The 12014-nt window shown below is 38.8% G+C and overlaps 1 protein-coding gene across 3 annotated transcripts in view; it reads left to right on the forward strand.

Moving 5' to 3' along the window:
* The window catches only part of LOC149836761 (uncharacterized), a 94794-nt gene extending 83202 nt beyond the window's left edge, over positions 1–11592 (forward strand). For all 3 annotated transcript variants that reach the window (XM_090007110.1, XM_090007112.1, XM_090007111.1), the window contains exons 15-19: positions 10436–10522; positions 10626–10676; positions 10768–10851; positions 11139–11189; positions 11277–11592. In XM_090007110.1, the coding sequence (XP_089863236.1) occupies positions 10436–10522; positions 10626–10676; positions 10768–10851; positions 11139–11189; positions 11277–11360 (357 nt within the window). In that variant the 3' untranslated portion in view covers positions 11361–11592. The remainder of the gene's footprint in view (positions 1–10435; positions 10523–10625; positions 10677–10767; positions 10852–11138; positions 11190–11276) is intronic.
* Positions 11593–12014: the final 422 nt, after the last annotated feature.

Here is a 12014-nt window from a genome sequence, read left to right on the forward strand (position 1 = left end):
AGTTTTGGAGTAAAGCATTTACTTCGGGCAATATTTTAGAAGCAACTTTTGTCAAGAAAAGTTTGAAAAACCGTTAAGGTACGCATTGTTTTCCATCTTTTCTTCTCTCTAATGGGTGAAAAAGACTCCCACTTCTCCCTTGGGTTTAAACTTAGTGGTTCGAACTACCATGTTTGGGCCGGCAATATGGAAGCCCATATCAAAGGGAAAGGCCTTTGGGGTTACGTTCAAGGTTCCATATCGGAACCCGAACCCAAACTTTCTATTATAGAGAAAGGGGAAATTAAGATTCTTGAAGGAGAAGATAGACAAAAGGCCTTAGAAGAATATTCCAAAAAGCATGATGAGTGGGAAATGAAGAACTTCAAAATATTGTCTTGGATTTTTTCATCCGTCGAAACCAAGATCAATGCCAACATCATTAAGTTTAAAAGGGGCCTCCGAAGCTTGGTTGTACCTTGAAAAAATGTATACTTCAAGGGACTTGTCTCACAAATACTATCTCCAAAAGAAAGCCTTGACTCTTCAACAAAATGATTTATCTATTCGGGAATATTTTGCCGAATTATCATCTATTTGGGACGAGCTTGCCATGCTCGAACCAAAATGGAGCGGAGAAGCTATTGAATTAAGGCACAAACAACTAGAGGAAGATCGATTTTTCAACTTCCTAAATGGTCTTAGACCCGAATTTGAGCAAATTCGGTCCTCTCTTCTATCCGCTTTCACATCTCCCTCTATTGGAGATGTCATCACCAAGCTAAGTGGTGAGGAAACACGTATGGGGATCAGTAAAAATAACCCAAGTGTTAAATATGTATATGTAAATGGATATATTTCATGTACTGTATTGTACCACTGTACTGTATTGTACCACTTGTACAACATACTGTACTGTATTGTACCACTGTACTGTATTGTACCACTTGTACAACATATAAATATCAATGGAAAGGGGAGAAGATCCTATTGCCGCCCAACATTTTTTTTCTCTCTTCCCTCTTACCTCTCTCTCTATCTCTTGCTACGATAGTAAGGTGACTCCCACATCTGATTTCTCACATGGTATCAGAGCCAAGGGCGTGGTAATCACGATCATCTGGAAGGCCCCTAAGGACCTTGACGTGCGTTTTTGGGCGTTCTCAAGGAGAGTGTTTTTTCCATCTTTTCTCTGTTGTTTCTCCGTTGAATCACTATATTTCGACGTCGTTTCTTCATTTCTTTATATCGTGCATCTTTTCCTTACATATTCTGTTATCCCCAATTTTATCAACCCTAATTTCTGTTTTCCCCAAATTTGGGAACCCTCATTTCTCAAAAGTGCCTCTTTTCTCAAACTTCTTGTGATTTCTTATCTATTTCTTGCAATATAGTTGATAAATCGTACATTCTGCACGATTAACTGAAAAATCGTGATTTCCAAAACTCAAAAATTTCTGTCCGTACGGTTCTGTCCGTACAACCTACGAATTTCTGTCGTGCTGTTTGATTCATCCTTGATCTTCTTCCTTATGGATTCTAAAATCAGCCCCGGATTTCTTTCTGAACTTGTTTCTCACAAATTAACTCATGATAACTACTTACTTTGGAAACGCCAAATTCTGCCGTTTATCCGAAGTCATGGTCTTTCCGGGCATCTGGATGGGGGATCACCCGCCCCACCTATGACTATTACGCAAGAGGTAACTGGTAATGATGGGAAGGTGAGTTGCATTGCTATTCCAAATCCTGCGTATGATGTTTGGTTTCAGAAGAACCAATCTGTGGTTGCCTATTTGACTGCCACGTTATCTGATCGTATCTTACAAACTATCTCTGACCATTTTACTGCTGCAGAACTATGGAGACATCTTGCTCACTCTTATTCACAGGTTTCTGAATCACGTGCACTTCAACTGAAATGGCAGTTCCAATCTATGCGAAAGGGAACTAAGACCATTACTGAATTTCTAGAGGATATCAAAATTATCATTGATCAGTTAGCCGCTATTGGATATCCTGTTTCTGACAGAGATGTTGTTCAGCAGGTATTGGGAAGCCTTGGGCCTCAATATCGTATGTTTTGCACTGCATTACAGGTTGCCTCTACACTTCCATGCTTTGAGGATTTACAGGCCAAACTCCTACAGTATGAAGTTAGTTTGACTCAAGATCATCTTATTGATGATCCTCATCCTGTCATGTTTACATCTGGGTCTACCTCATTTCGTCCACCTGCTGCTCATATGGGCCGTGGAGGACTCCTTCCTACTCCTACTGCTCCACCTGCCACTAGAGGTACCCGTGTCCCTACTTGCTTCCATTGCAACAAGCGTGGCCATGTGAAAGCAGATTGTTGGCACAACCCACAGAATCACAACAAGGCAGGGAGGCCAGGACAAAGAGCTGGACAGATGAATGTTAGACAGTTTCAGGGGCAGCCGCAGGGAAATTTTTGAGCACATCAGGGTACTGATCAGGGACAGAGTGCAGGGTTGCCACATGATGTGCAACAAATTCTGATGACTGCATTTAACAACATGAATTTGCGTCAGAATGATGATGGAGTTTGGTATATTGATTATGGAGCAGCCACACATGTTACTTCTGATGCAGGTAAACTTTCCAACATGGTTCCTTATATTGGCACTGGCACTATTGTCACGGGAGATGGTTCCCACCACCCTATTTCTCATACTGGAAATACATCTCTCTCTTTGTCACAATCTACACTACCATTGAAAAATGTCTTACTCACTCCTGCCATTGAGAAAAACATTTTATCTGTTTCTAAATTGGTTGATGAAACAAATTCATCCATGGAATTTACTCCGTCTTCTGTTTGTCTTAAGGACCTTCGAACCAAGAAGATGCTCGCTAAGGGTGAACGACGCGGAAACATGTACGTCTTCGAAGCAGCCCCCGGGACTTTGAAGACGTCATCTACCGTGACTCCATCTTTTCCTGCTTATTTGAGTCAGTCTTCTTCTGTTATGCAATGTAATAAGCCAGTTTCTTGGCATCGTCGGTTAGGTCATTGTAGTCAAGGGTTCCTTGACAAATTGTCTTCTCAGGGTTTTATTCCCAAAGTCAAATTAGATCATAAGTGTCCTAGTTGTAATGTCTGCAAGAGTCATGTACTTCCCTTTCAAAGTATCAATAAAAGAGCTTCCAAGCCATTTGAAATTATTCACTCTGATGTTTGGGGCCCAGCTCCTGTTTCATCTCTATCTGGCTCTCGTTATTATGTGTTATTTCTTGACTCTTTCACTCGTTACACTTGGATTTACTTTATGAAATCTAAATCTGAAGTGTTCAAACTTTTCAAACAATTCCATGCTCTTGTTCAGAACCTTTTCAATTCAAATATCACTTATTTCCAGTGTGATGGTGGTGGAGAATACATATCTCATGATTTTAGTGAATATTTAAAGGACCATGGCATCACACGTAACTCCTCTTGTCCTTACACTCCACAACAGAATGGAGTAGCAGAACGTAAGCATCGGCATATTGTTGAAACCGCGTTAAGTATGATGCACAATATTGATATTTCTTTCTCTCTTTGGACTGAGGCTTTTCACACTGCAGTGCATATCATTAACAGGTTGCCTATGGAATTATTAGGAGATCAGTCTCATTATTTGCTTCACGGTTCTCACCCTTCTTATGATGATTTGCATGCTTTCGGATGCATTTGTTATGCCCATGTGGATCATTCTTTACGTAACAAGTTTCAGGACAGAGCAGTTCAGTGCAGATTTCTGGGATATGCCGATGGGTATAAATGATATAGATGTTATGATCCTATTTTGGGTAAGATTAAGGTGTCTAGAAATGTTGTTTTTGATGATGACCATTTCAGCACTTGTGATACTTCTAAGGTATATGAGCAAACTACTTATGATCCATGGCTTTGTGATACTTTGCTATATGACTCTATCAGAGATCCTGTTGTTGATGAACCAATTCAGTTTGAAGCAGACAACTCCATCATCCAGGATGCACCTTCACGGTTTTCAGGTTTGGTTTATGCCCGTCGAGGAGCCCCTCCAACTCCATCTCACGAGGCTCCCCCTCTTCGACGATCCACACGTGAAAGGCATCCTATCCATCGTTGGGTTAGTTACAACAATTTTTCTCTTGACTTTCAGTTGTTTCTAACCAATGTGGCCAAAGAGAAAGAGCCGTCTACTTTCCATCAGGCAGCCCATTCTCGAGCTTGGGTTGAAGCTATGAACGAAGAAATGGCAGCACTTCATGAATGTCATACATGGGATATTGTTCCTCGACCTGTTGATAGAAATGTTGTTGGTTCCAAATGGGTTTACAAGATCAAGCGTAAACCAGATGGTAGCATTGAAAGATATAAAGCTCGCCTTGTTGCACGCGGATTCACACAACAATATGGGCAAGATTATGAGGAAACTTTTAGCCCTGTTGTCAAAATTGGCACCATTCGTGTGATCCTCACTTTGGCACTTCAGCATGGTTGGTCTCTTAGCCAGTTGGATGTCAAGAATGCGTTCCTACATGGGGACTTGAAGGAAGAGGTGTATATGGAGCAACCTCCTGGATATAGTGAACATGATGCGGCTACATGGGTTTGTAAATTGAGAAGGTCTCTTTATGGTTTAAAACAGGCATCTCGGTCTTGGTTTGAGAGTTTCTCCATGGAAATTCAGCAGCATGGCTTTTCTAAGAGTATACTTGATCATTCTTTATTTATGTATAAGAATGATCATGTTACTACTTGGGTTCTTATATATGTTGATGACATCATTATCACTGGGAGTGATGATGCACATCTTGCCTTGGTCAAGTCTTTACTCATGGCCAAATTTAAGATGAAGGACTTAGGCCCATTGCGATACTTCTTGGGAGTTGAAGTCGATAGGCAAGATGATCGACTCACTCTAAGTCAACACAAGTATACTCTTGACATTCTTCACACCACTGGTATGATTAATTGTAAACCTCTCAGCACCCCATCTGTCTTAAATCATAAGTTTAGTGCAAAAGAAGGCCAATTATATCATGATTCCACTTTATATCGCCGCATTGTTGGTATGTTGCAATATCTTACATTTACAAGACCTGACATTGCTTATGCTGTAAATCAAGCATCTCAGTTTATGCATGCTCCCACTGATTGTCATATGGAATGTATTAATCGTATTCTCAGATATCTGAAAGGGACTATTGGAGATGGATTGCTCTATCACAAAGATGAAAGCTTCACTACAGGACACCGTTTACTTACATATTGTGATGCAGATTGGGGTGGGGACCCTGATGAGCGTAGGTCGGTTTCAGGATATTGTGTTTTCATTGGCCCAAATATTGTCACTTGGAGTAGTAAGAAACAAAAGGCCATTGCTAAATCCAGCACTGAGGCAGAGTACAGGGCAATGGCAGCAGGGACAGCTGATGTCACTTGGGTACGACATCTTCTTCAAGAGTTGAATGAACCCATCTCTTCCTCTCTGCTTTTATGTGATAATCAAAGTGCCATTAATATTTCTTTTAACCCTATTCATCATTGTCGCACGAAGCACATTGAGATTGATCAGCATTTTGTTAGACAAAAGATTGAAACAGAAGAAATTGAGGCTTCGTATGTCAGATCAGAAGACCAAGTGGCAGACATCTTCACCAAATGATTGGTTAGTCATCAATTTTGGTTACTTAAGGGCAAGTTGAGCATGATTGAAGATCATCCTCAACTTGAGGGAGGCTGTTAAATATGTATATGTAAATGGATATATTTCATGTACTGTATTGTACCACTGTACTGTATTGTACCACTGTACTGTATTGTACCACTTGTACAGCATACTGTACTGTATTGTACCACTGTACTGTATTGTACCACTTGTACAACATATAAATATCAATGGAAAGGGGAGAAGATCCTATTGCCGCCCAACATTTTTTTTTTCTCTCTTCCCTCTTACCTCTCTCTCTATCTCTTGCTACGATAGTAAGGTGACTCCCACATCTGATTTCTCACACCAAGCATCCTTGCTACCCCTTCTCAAAGTGATTATGAAGTGGTTAATGTTGTGTCAAGACCCGGAAATAATTTGAAGACCTACAAACCGCCCCATTTAAAAAATCAAGGGCAAAATGATCGATATGGCAAGAGAGATTATAACAAATTAACTTGCCATTTTTGTAAAGAACCGGGACATATCAAACCCAATTGTCCCAAATGGAAGAAATTTCTTGCCGCAGCTTTAGCATCCCAATCGGAGGAACGGCCTTCGACATCAAATGAACCTCTTTCGCTTCATCAAATTATGGATGCTCTTCAACCTCTTCTCAAAGGAGGCATTTATGGAGCCGCTATGTCATCCTCTTCCTCTTCCTCTCTTGGTAAGACCTCTTGGCTACTTGATTCCGGTGCTTCGTTTCATATGACTCCAAGCCATTGTTTTCTTTCTGATTATTCTAAAAATTGTCTTCCATCTTTTGTCTCAACGGCGGATGGAACACCTCTTGAAATTAAAGGAATGGGCAATTTTGAAAAACAAGACTTCTTTATCCCCAAAATTCGTCTTATACCAAAACTAAACTTAAATTTACTTTCCGTTTCTCAACTCTCAGACTGTGGTTGCGATAAAAAATTCTCTTCTGATAAATGTTGGATACAGGATCGCCAGTCCGGGAAGTTGATTGGGGAAGGCTCTAGGAGAGGAGACCTCTACTATGTTGATTTTCTTAAAATTCCCAAGAATCAATTTTGTAATGTTGCTCAAAACAAAGATATTCATGTATGACATAAGAGATTGGGTCATCCCAACATTGTTAAAATCTCTTATTTGCCTTTTATTAAGCATCTTTGTAATGAAAATTTTGTTTGTAATGAATGTATTCTTGGAAAAATGAGAAGTCTTCCTTTTCCTCAAAGATCCATGTTTACAACAAAACCTTTTGAAATCGTTCACTCCGATGTATGGGGTCCGGCTCCGGTGATATCCAAGGGAGGTTTCTCTTACTATGTTATCTTTGTGGACGACTTCACTAGGTTTAGTTGGATATATTTTCTTAAACATAAACATGAAGTTTTTTCAACTTTTAAAACATTTCATATGATGGTTTTAAATCAATTCAGTGGAAATTTAAAAATTCTTAGAACCGATTCGGGTGGTGAATACCTTTCCAATGAATTCAAAAGCTATCTTGAAAATTATGGAATTCTTCATCAAAAGTCTTGTCCTAAACCCCCCCGAAAACATAGGCATATTATTGAAACCACACGAACTTTGCTAATTTCCCAAAATATTCCGAAAAAACTTTGGGCGGAGGCCGCTCTTACTTCTGTCTATCTCATAAATAGACTTCCATCTAAAAGCTTGAGCAAGATTTCCCCATTTGAAAAATTATACGAAAAAGAACCTGATTATAGCAGGTTAAGGATTTTTGGATGTAAATGTTTTGTCCTTACTGATAAAAATGACAAACTCTCCCCTAAGGCCATTCCTTGTGCCTTTCTTGGTTATTCTGAAACTCATAAAGGCTTTCGCTGTTATGATGTTAAAAGTGATAAACTATATGTTTCCAGAAATGTAAGCTTCTTGGAAAATATTAGTGGTTTCAAAAAACTTGAAACTAATGACGAGAATATAGACTATTCTTTTCTGTTTGATTTATTAACTAAAGATGATGATACTAGTGATGATGAAACAAATCAAAATGACTTGAACAATAATGAAACTTATTCTGATCAACACATCAATGAAGAACCCCATAGAGATCCTATAACCTACTCTCATAGAGATAGGAATACTTTTAGAAGTGCCCTCGAAAGATATGATAGTGAGTCTACCCCTTCAAGTGAAGGAAATCTTCGTAGGACCGAAAGATCAAGAAGACCCCCTTCTAGGTTCATCTCATATGAGTCCTTCTCACCGAAATATAGAGCCTGTCTAAGCGTCATTCACTCTTACATAGAACCTAGGGATTTCGAGGAAGCACGAAAAAGCCCGGAATGTATAGTCGCTATGAATAATGAACTTGAAGCTCTAAAGAAAGCAAAGACCTGGGAGTTTCAAGACCTTCCTAAAGACAAGAAAGCAATAGGGTGTAGATGGGTATTTAAAGTCAAAACTAAGAGTGATGGGTCTCTTGAGAGATATAAGGCCCGCTTAGTTGCAAAAGGATATGGTCAAAAATATGGGATTGATTATGAGGAGACTTTTGCCCCCGTTGCTCGAATGGTCACCGTCCGATGTCTTATAACCGTTGCTTCAATCAATAAATGGAACATCTATCAAATGGATGTTAAGAATGCGTTTTTAAACAGAGATCTAAACGAAGAAGTATATATGGATGCTCCTCCTGGAATGGAGTATCCTAAAGGAAAAGTGCTTCGTCTTCGGAAAGCACTTTATGGTTTAAAACAAGCTCCCAAGGCTTGGTATGATAGGTTTAACTCCGTAATGTTTGAAAATGATTTCTCATCCTGCTTTACTGATACTGCTTTGTTTGTTAGAAAATCTAATACAGGGATTGTTATTCTACTACTTTATGTGGATGACATGCTTATAACTGGGAGCGATTCTAAAGGGATTAAAAACATAAAATCCATTTTTAAGGATAAGTTTGAAATGTCTGACTTAGGCTTCTTAACTTATTTTTTGGGTATTGAGGTAACTTACTCTCATAGATGATATTTTCTGTCTCAAACTAAGCTTGCATATGAGATTATTGACAGGTCAGGTATTACATATGATAAAATTTGTGAAACTCCTGCTATAGTAGGAGCTAAAATGAAGATTGATGATGGTGTTCCTCTCTCCGATCCTACTCCCTACAGGCAATTAGTAGGATCGTTGATGTACCTAAGTATCACCAGACCAGATATCTCACATGCGGTGCATACGGCAAGTCAGTTTCAGCATGCACCAACTTCTGTTCACATGGGTGCTATCTTACGTGTCGTAAGATACATAAAGCACACTATTAATAAGGGAGTTTTTCTGTCTTCTTCTTCTGAGTTAAGATTGATTGCTTATACTGACTCTGATTGGGGAGATGACCCAAATAACCGTCACTCCACTACTGGTTTTTGTGTATTCTTAGGAGACTCATTAATCTCATGGAGATGTAAGAAGCAGCAAAAGGTGTTCCTATCATCAACTGAAGCGGAATATCGTGCCATGACAACTACTACCATGGAAATTGTTTGGATTCATCAGTTGTTGGAAGACATGGGGATCACTATTGAAGGGCCTACCAAGCTTTGCTGTGACAACAAAAGTGCGATTTATATTGCTAAAAATCACACTTTTCATGAGCGGACCAAACACATAGAGATGGATTGTCACTACGTTCGGGAGACGTACCTCAAAGGAATCATTGACCTTCCATATGTCACGTCTGAATATCAATTGGCGGACTTCTTCACTAAAGCTTTGTGTGTTTCGCGTTTCAACTTTCTTCTTAGCAAACTTTCGGTCATCCTGCCCTAAGTTTGAGGGGGGGTGTTAAATTATCTACCTAATCATTCAATGTAATATATATATTTTATATATATAAGGTAATACATATACATATATTAATATATATGTATATGTATCTACTTATTATATATATAAAATATATATTTCTGTTTTGTTTAGCCGTAGGGGTAAATTAGTCTTTTTTCTATTTTACGCACATTCACTTTATGAATGTGATTGTAATTTGTTTTTTAGTTTTCTTTTTCTTTTATTTTTTATTTTCTTTTTGTAAAGTACCAAAAGGTACCTTGGGGGCCCCACTAATATAGACGTTGGGCCCTCTCCAACGGTCACATTTGTGACCGTTGGAGGGGCTCCAACGTCTATGAGTGGAGCCCCTCCAAGGCTCCTCTTGTGTTGTTATAAATAGGGGTTTCACCTCCTTGTATTTCTTATGGCTTTGGGTCAAAGCCCAAGTTCTCAATAAATCGATTCCATTGTTTTTATGCCTTTGTGCATTTGTGAGTTGTGCCTTTGTGCACAAGTGTTCTAAAGTGTTCTTATTGTGCATTCGTGGTGGGTTTATTATCAAGAATATTAAGGTCTTGATATTAGTATCTTATTGGAGATACTTTTACAAAGACATCATTGCGCAAAGGGTCTAGCATTTTCTTGAGATTTGTCTTTAAAAATCCATTGAAATTCACGATAAATCATAATTAACACATTAGTTACAAAAAAACATCAACCAATTTCAAGATATGTTATGCAGTATTTAGACTTGTGTATTTTGCTTACCCAGAAAACTATGGCCCGTGAAGAGTCCAGTTTAGAGAATAGCAGTTTCGTACATGCATGTACCCAGTCTTCGTGGCAGCATTACATATTTCTTTGACATGATAACCTTCCCGTTTTAAGAATGTATCGGTCTTTCAATGTTTTTATACTGCATAATTACCTGATTTGTCTGAGGTATGGAACGTGCTACCTATTTGTTTCCAATTCAACAGGTATCAGTGGGTAATGGAGCTATTACTGCACATGCACTCATGAGTTTAGAGGCTCGTGGAACTCTGTTTGTTACTCCTGGCACAGAGGTTTTCTTTCCTCATGACCCTGTTATCTTAAAGGAAATTGCATTCTTCTAAGTCCATGTCTGACAAACTAAATCTCGTTACTGACTATTGTCTGTTTACTCAGACTTATGAAGGGATGATTGTTGGTGAGCACTCACGGGACAGTGATCTTGATGTAAGGAACGAGAGCATGGTACCTTATTAGATAAATGAACCCATGAACATCCACATGTCTGTCATAATTCTTTACATGGCTGCCAACACAGATTAACCCTGTAAGAGCAAAGGAGTTAACTAATGTGCGTTCTGCTGGCAAAGATGAAAATGTGCGGTTGGCCCCTCCTCGCCTGGTATTGCTCATTCTTGTTGACATCTGTCTTAATCTTATTGACATTCTATCATACCCATCGTGATAAAAATTCATCCTTTGAGAGGATCCAACATGAGCTGAATACCGGCATTTGTAGTTCAAAATGATTCTTGCCAACGCCTTTAACCTTGTAATCTGTGATGGAGTCTATATCAATAGTTTTTTTCCCCAAAGTTGTTTCTTGTATTTCATGATACAGATCCATAGAGGTATGTGTTTTGACTATGTCTGCTTTCTTATTACTGTTCTTTGCAAATAATTATGCAGATGACTCTTGAAGAAGCTATCGGGTATGTTGCTGCTGATGAGCTCATTGAGGCAAGTTATCAACAGTTACTCTTGCTCTCTTTATTTTCATCTTTCAATTTTCCTGCCAATTTCTGACCAAAATTGTGTTCGGAGCAGGTTACACCAAAAGCTATCCGCTTGAGGAAAAGATATCTTGACGTGAACAAGCGAAAAACCATGCGAAATAAGCCCAAGGATTAGGAGCTCCTACAATTTTGAAACTCTCTATTTTGCTTGTACCGTGAGGTAATCAATCACTTGAACCTAGTGTAGCGTTTTAATTTGCTTGTAAGTAGGAATTTTGGGAAAAGTATTTCGGGAACTACAGAATCTAAACAAAAGTCATCATTTTTTTTTGTAATTGTAAAATAGATAACCCTGTGGTGAGGGACAGTTGTAAGTTTAAAGTTTAAACAGCACTGTTTTATTTTTCTTATTTTGTCAACAGCATGCATTTGCTGTTTTGAGTGATCTAAGCTGTAATAATAATAATAATAATATCAGTACAAATGATGCATTAGCTGGTTAAGCCTGAGAATTTCTTTTGCCAAATCATTTATGTTTCTGATATAATTACCCGTTTCTAGGTTTGCTTTGTATTAAAATTTAGCAAAAATAAAAAGATTTTTTTTTTGTTATTTTAGTTGCATTTCTTTTGTTTGTACTTTTTTTTTGGACTAGGCCAAGGAAAAAACTCCCATCACCCACTGGACCTTGTCAGGCCTTTCTAGTTGGTAAAACCCTTGAGGGTCTTTTCTGTCTATGGGGAGTACACCCAGTTTCAACCTTGCAGCAAGGGTACCCTTCGTGGGTTTCCTACTGTGGTCATCCTGTGTCAGGTGACAAACTGAGGTT

Source organism: Nuphar pumila, chromosome 5 (genome assembly GCF_984573655.1).
Source record: "Nuphar pumila chromosome 5, dmNupPumi1.hap1.1, whole genome shotgun sequence".
Taxonomy (NCBI): domain Eukaryota; kingdom Viridiplantae; phylum Streptophyta; class Magnoliopsida; order Nymphaeales; family Nymphaeaceae; genus Nuphar; species Nuphar pumila.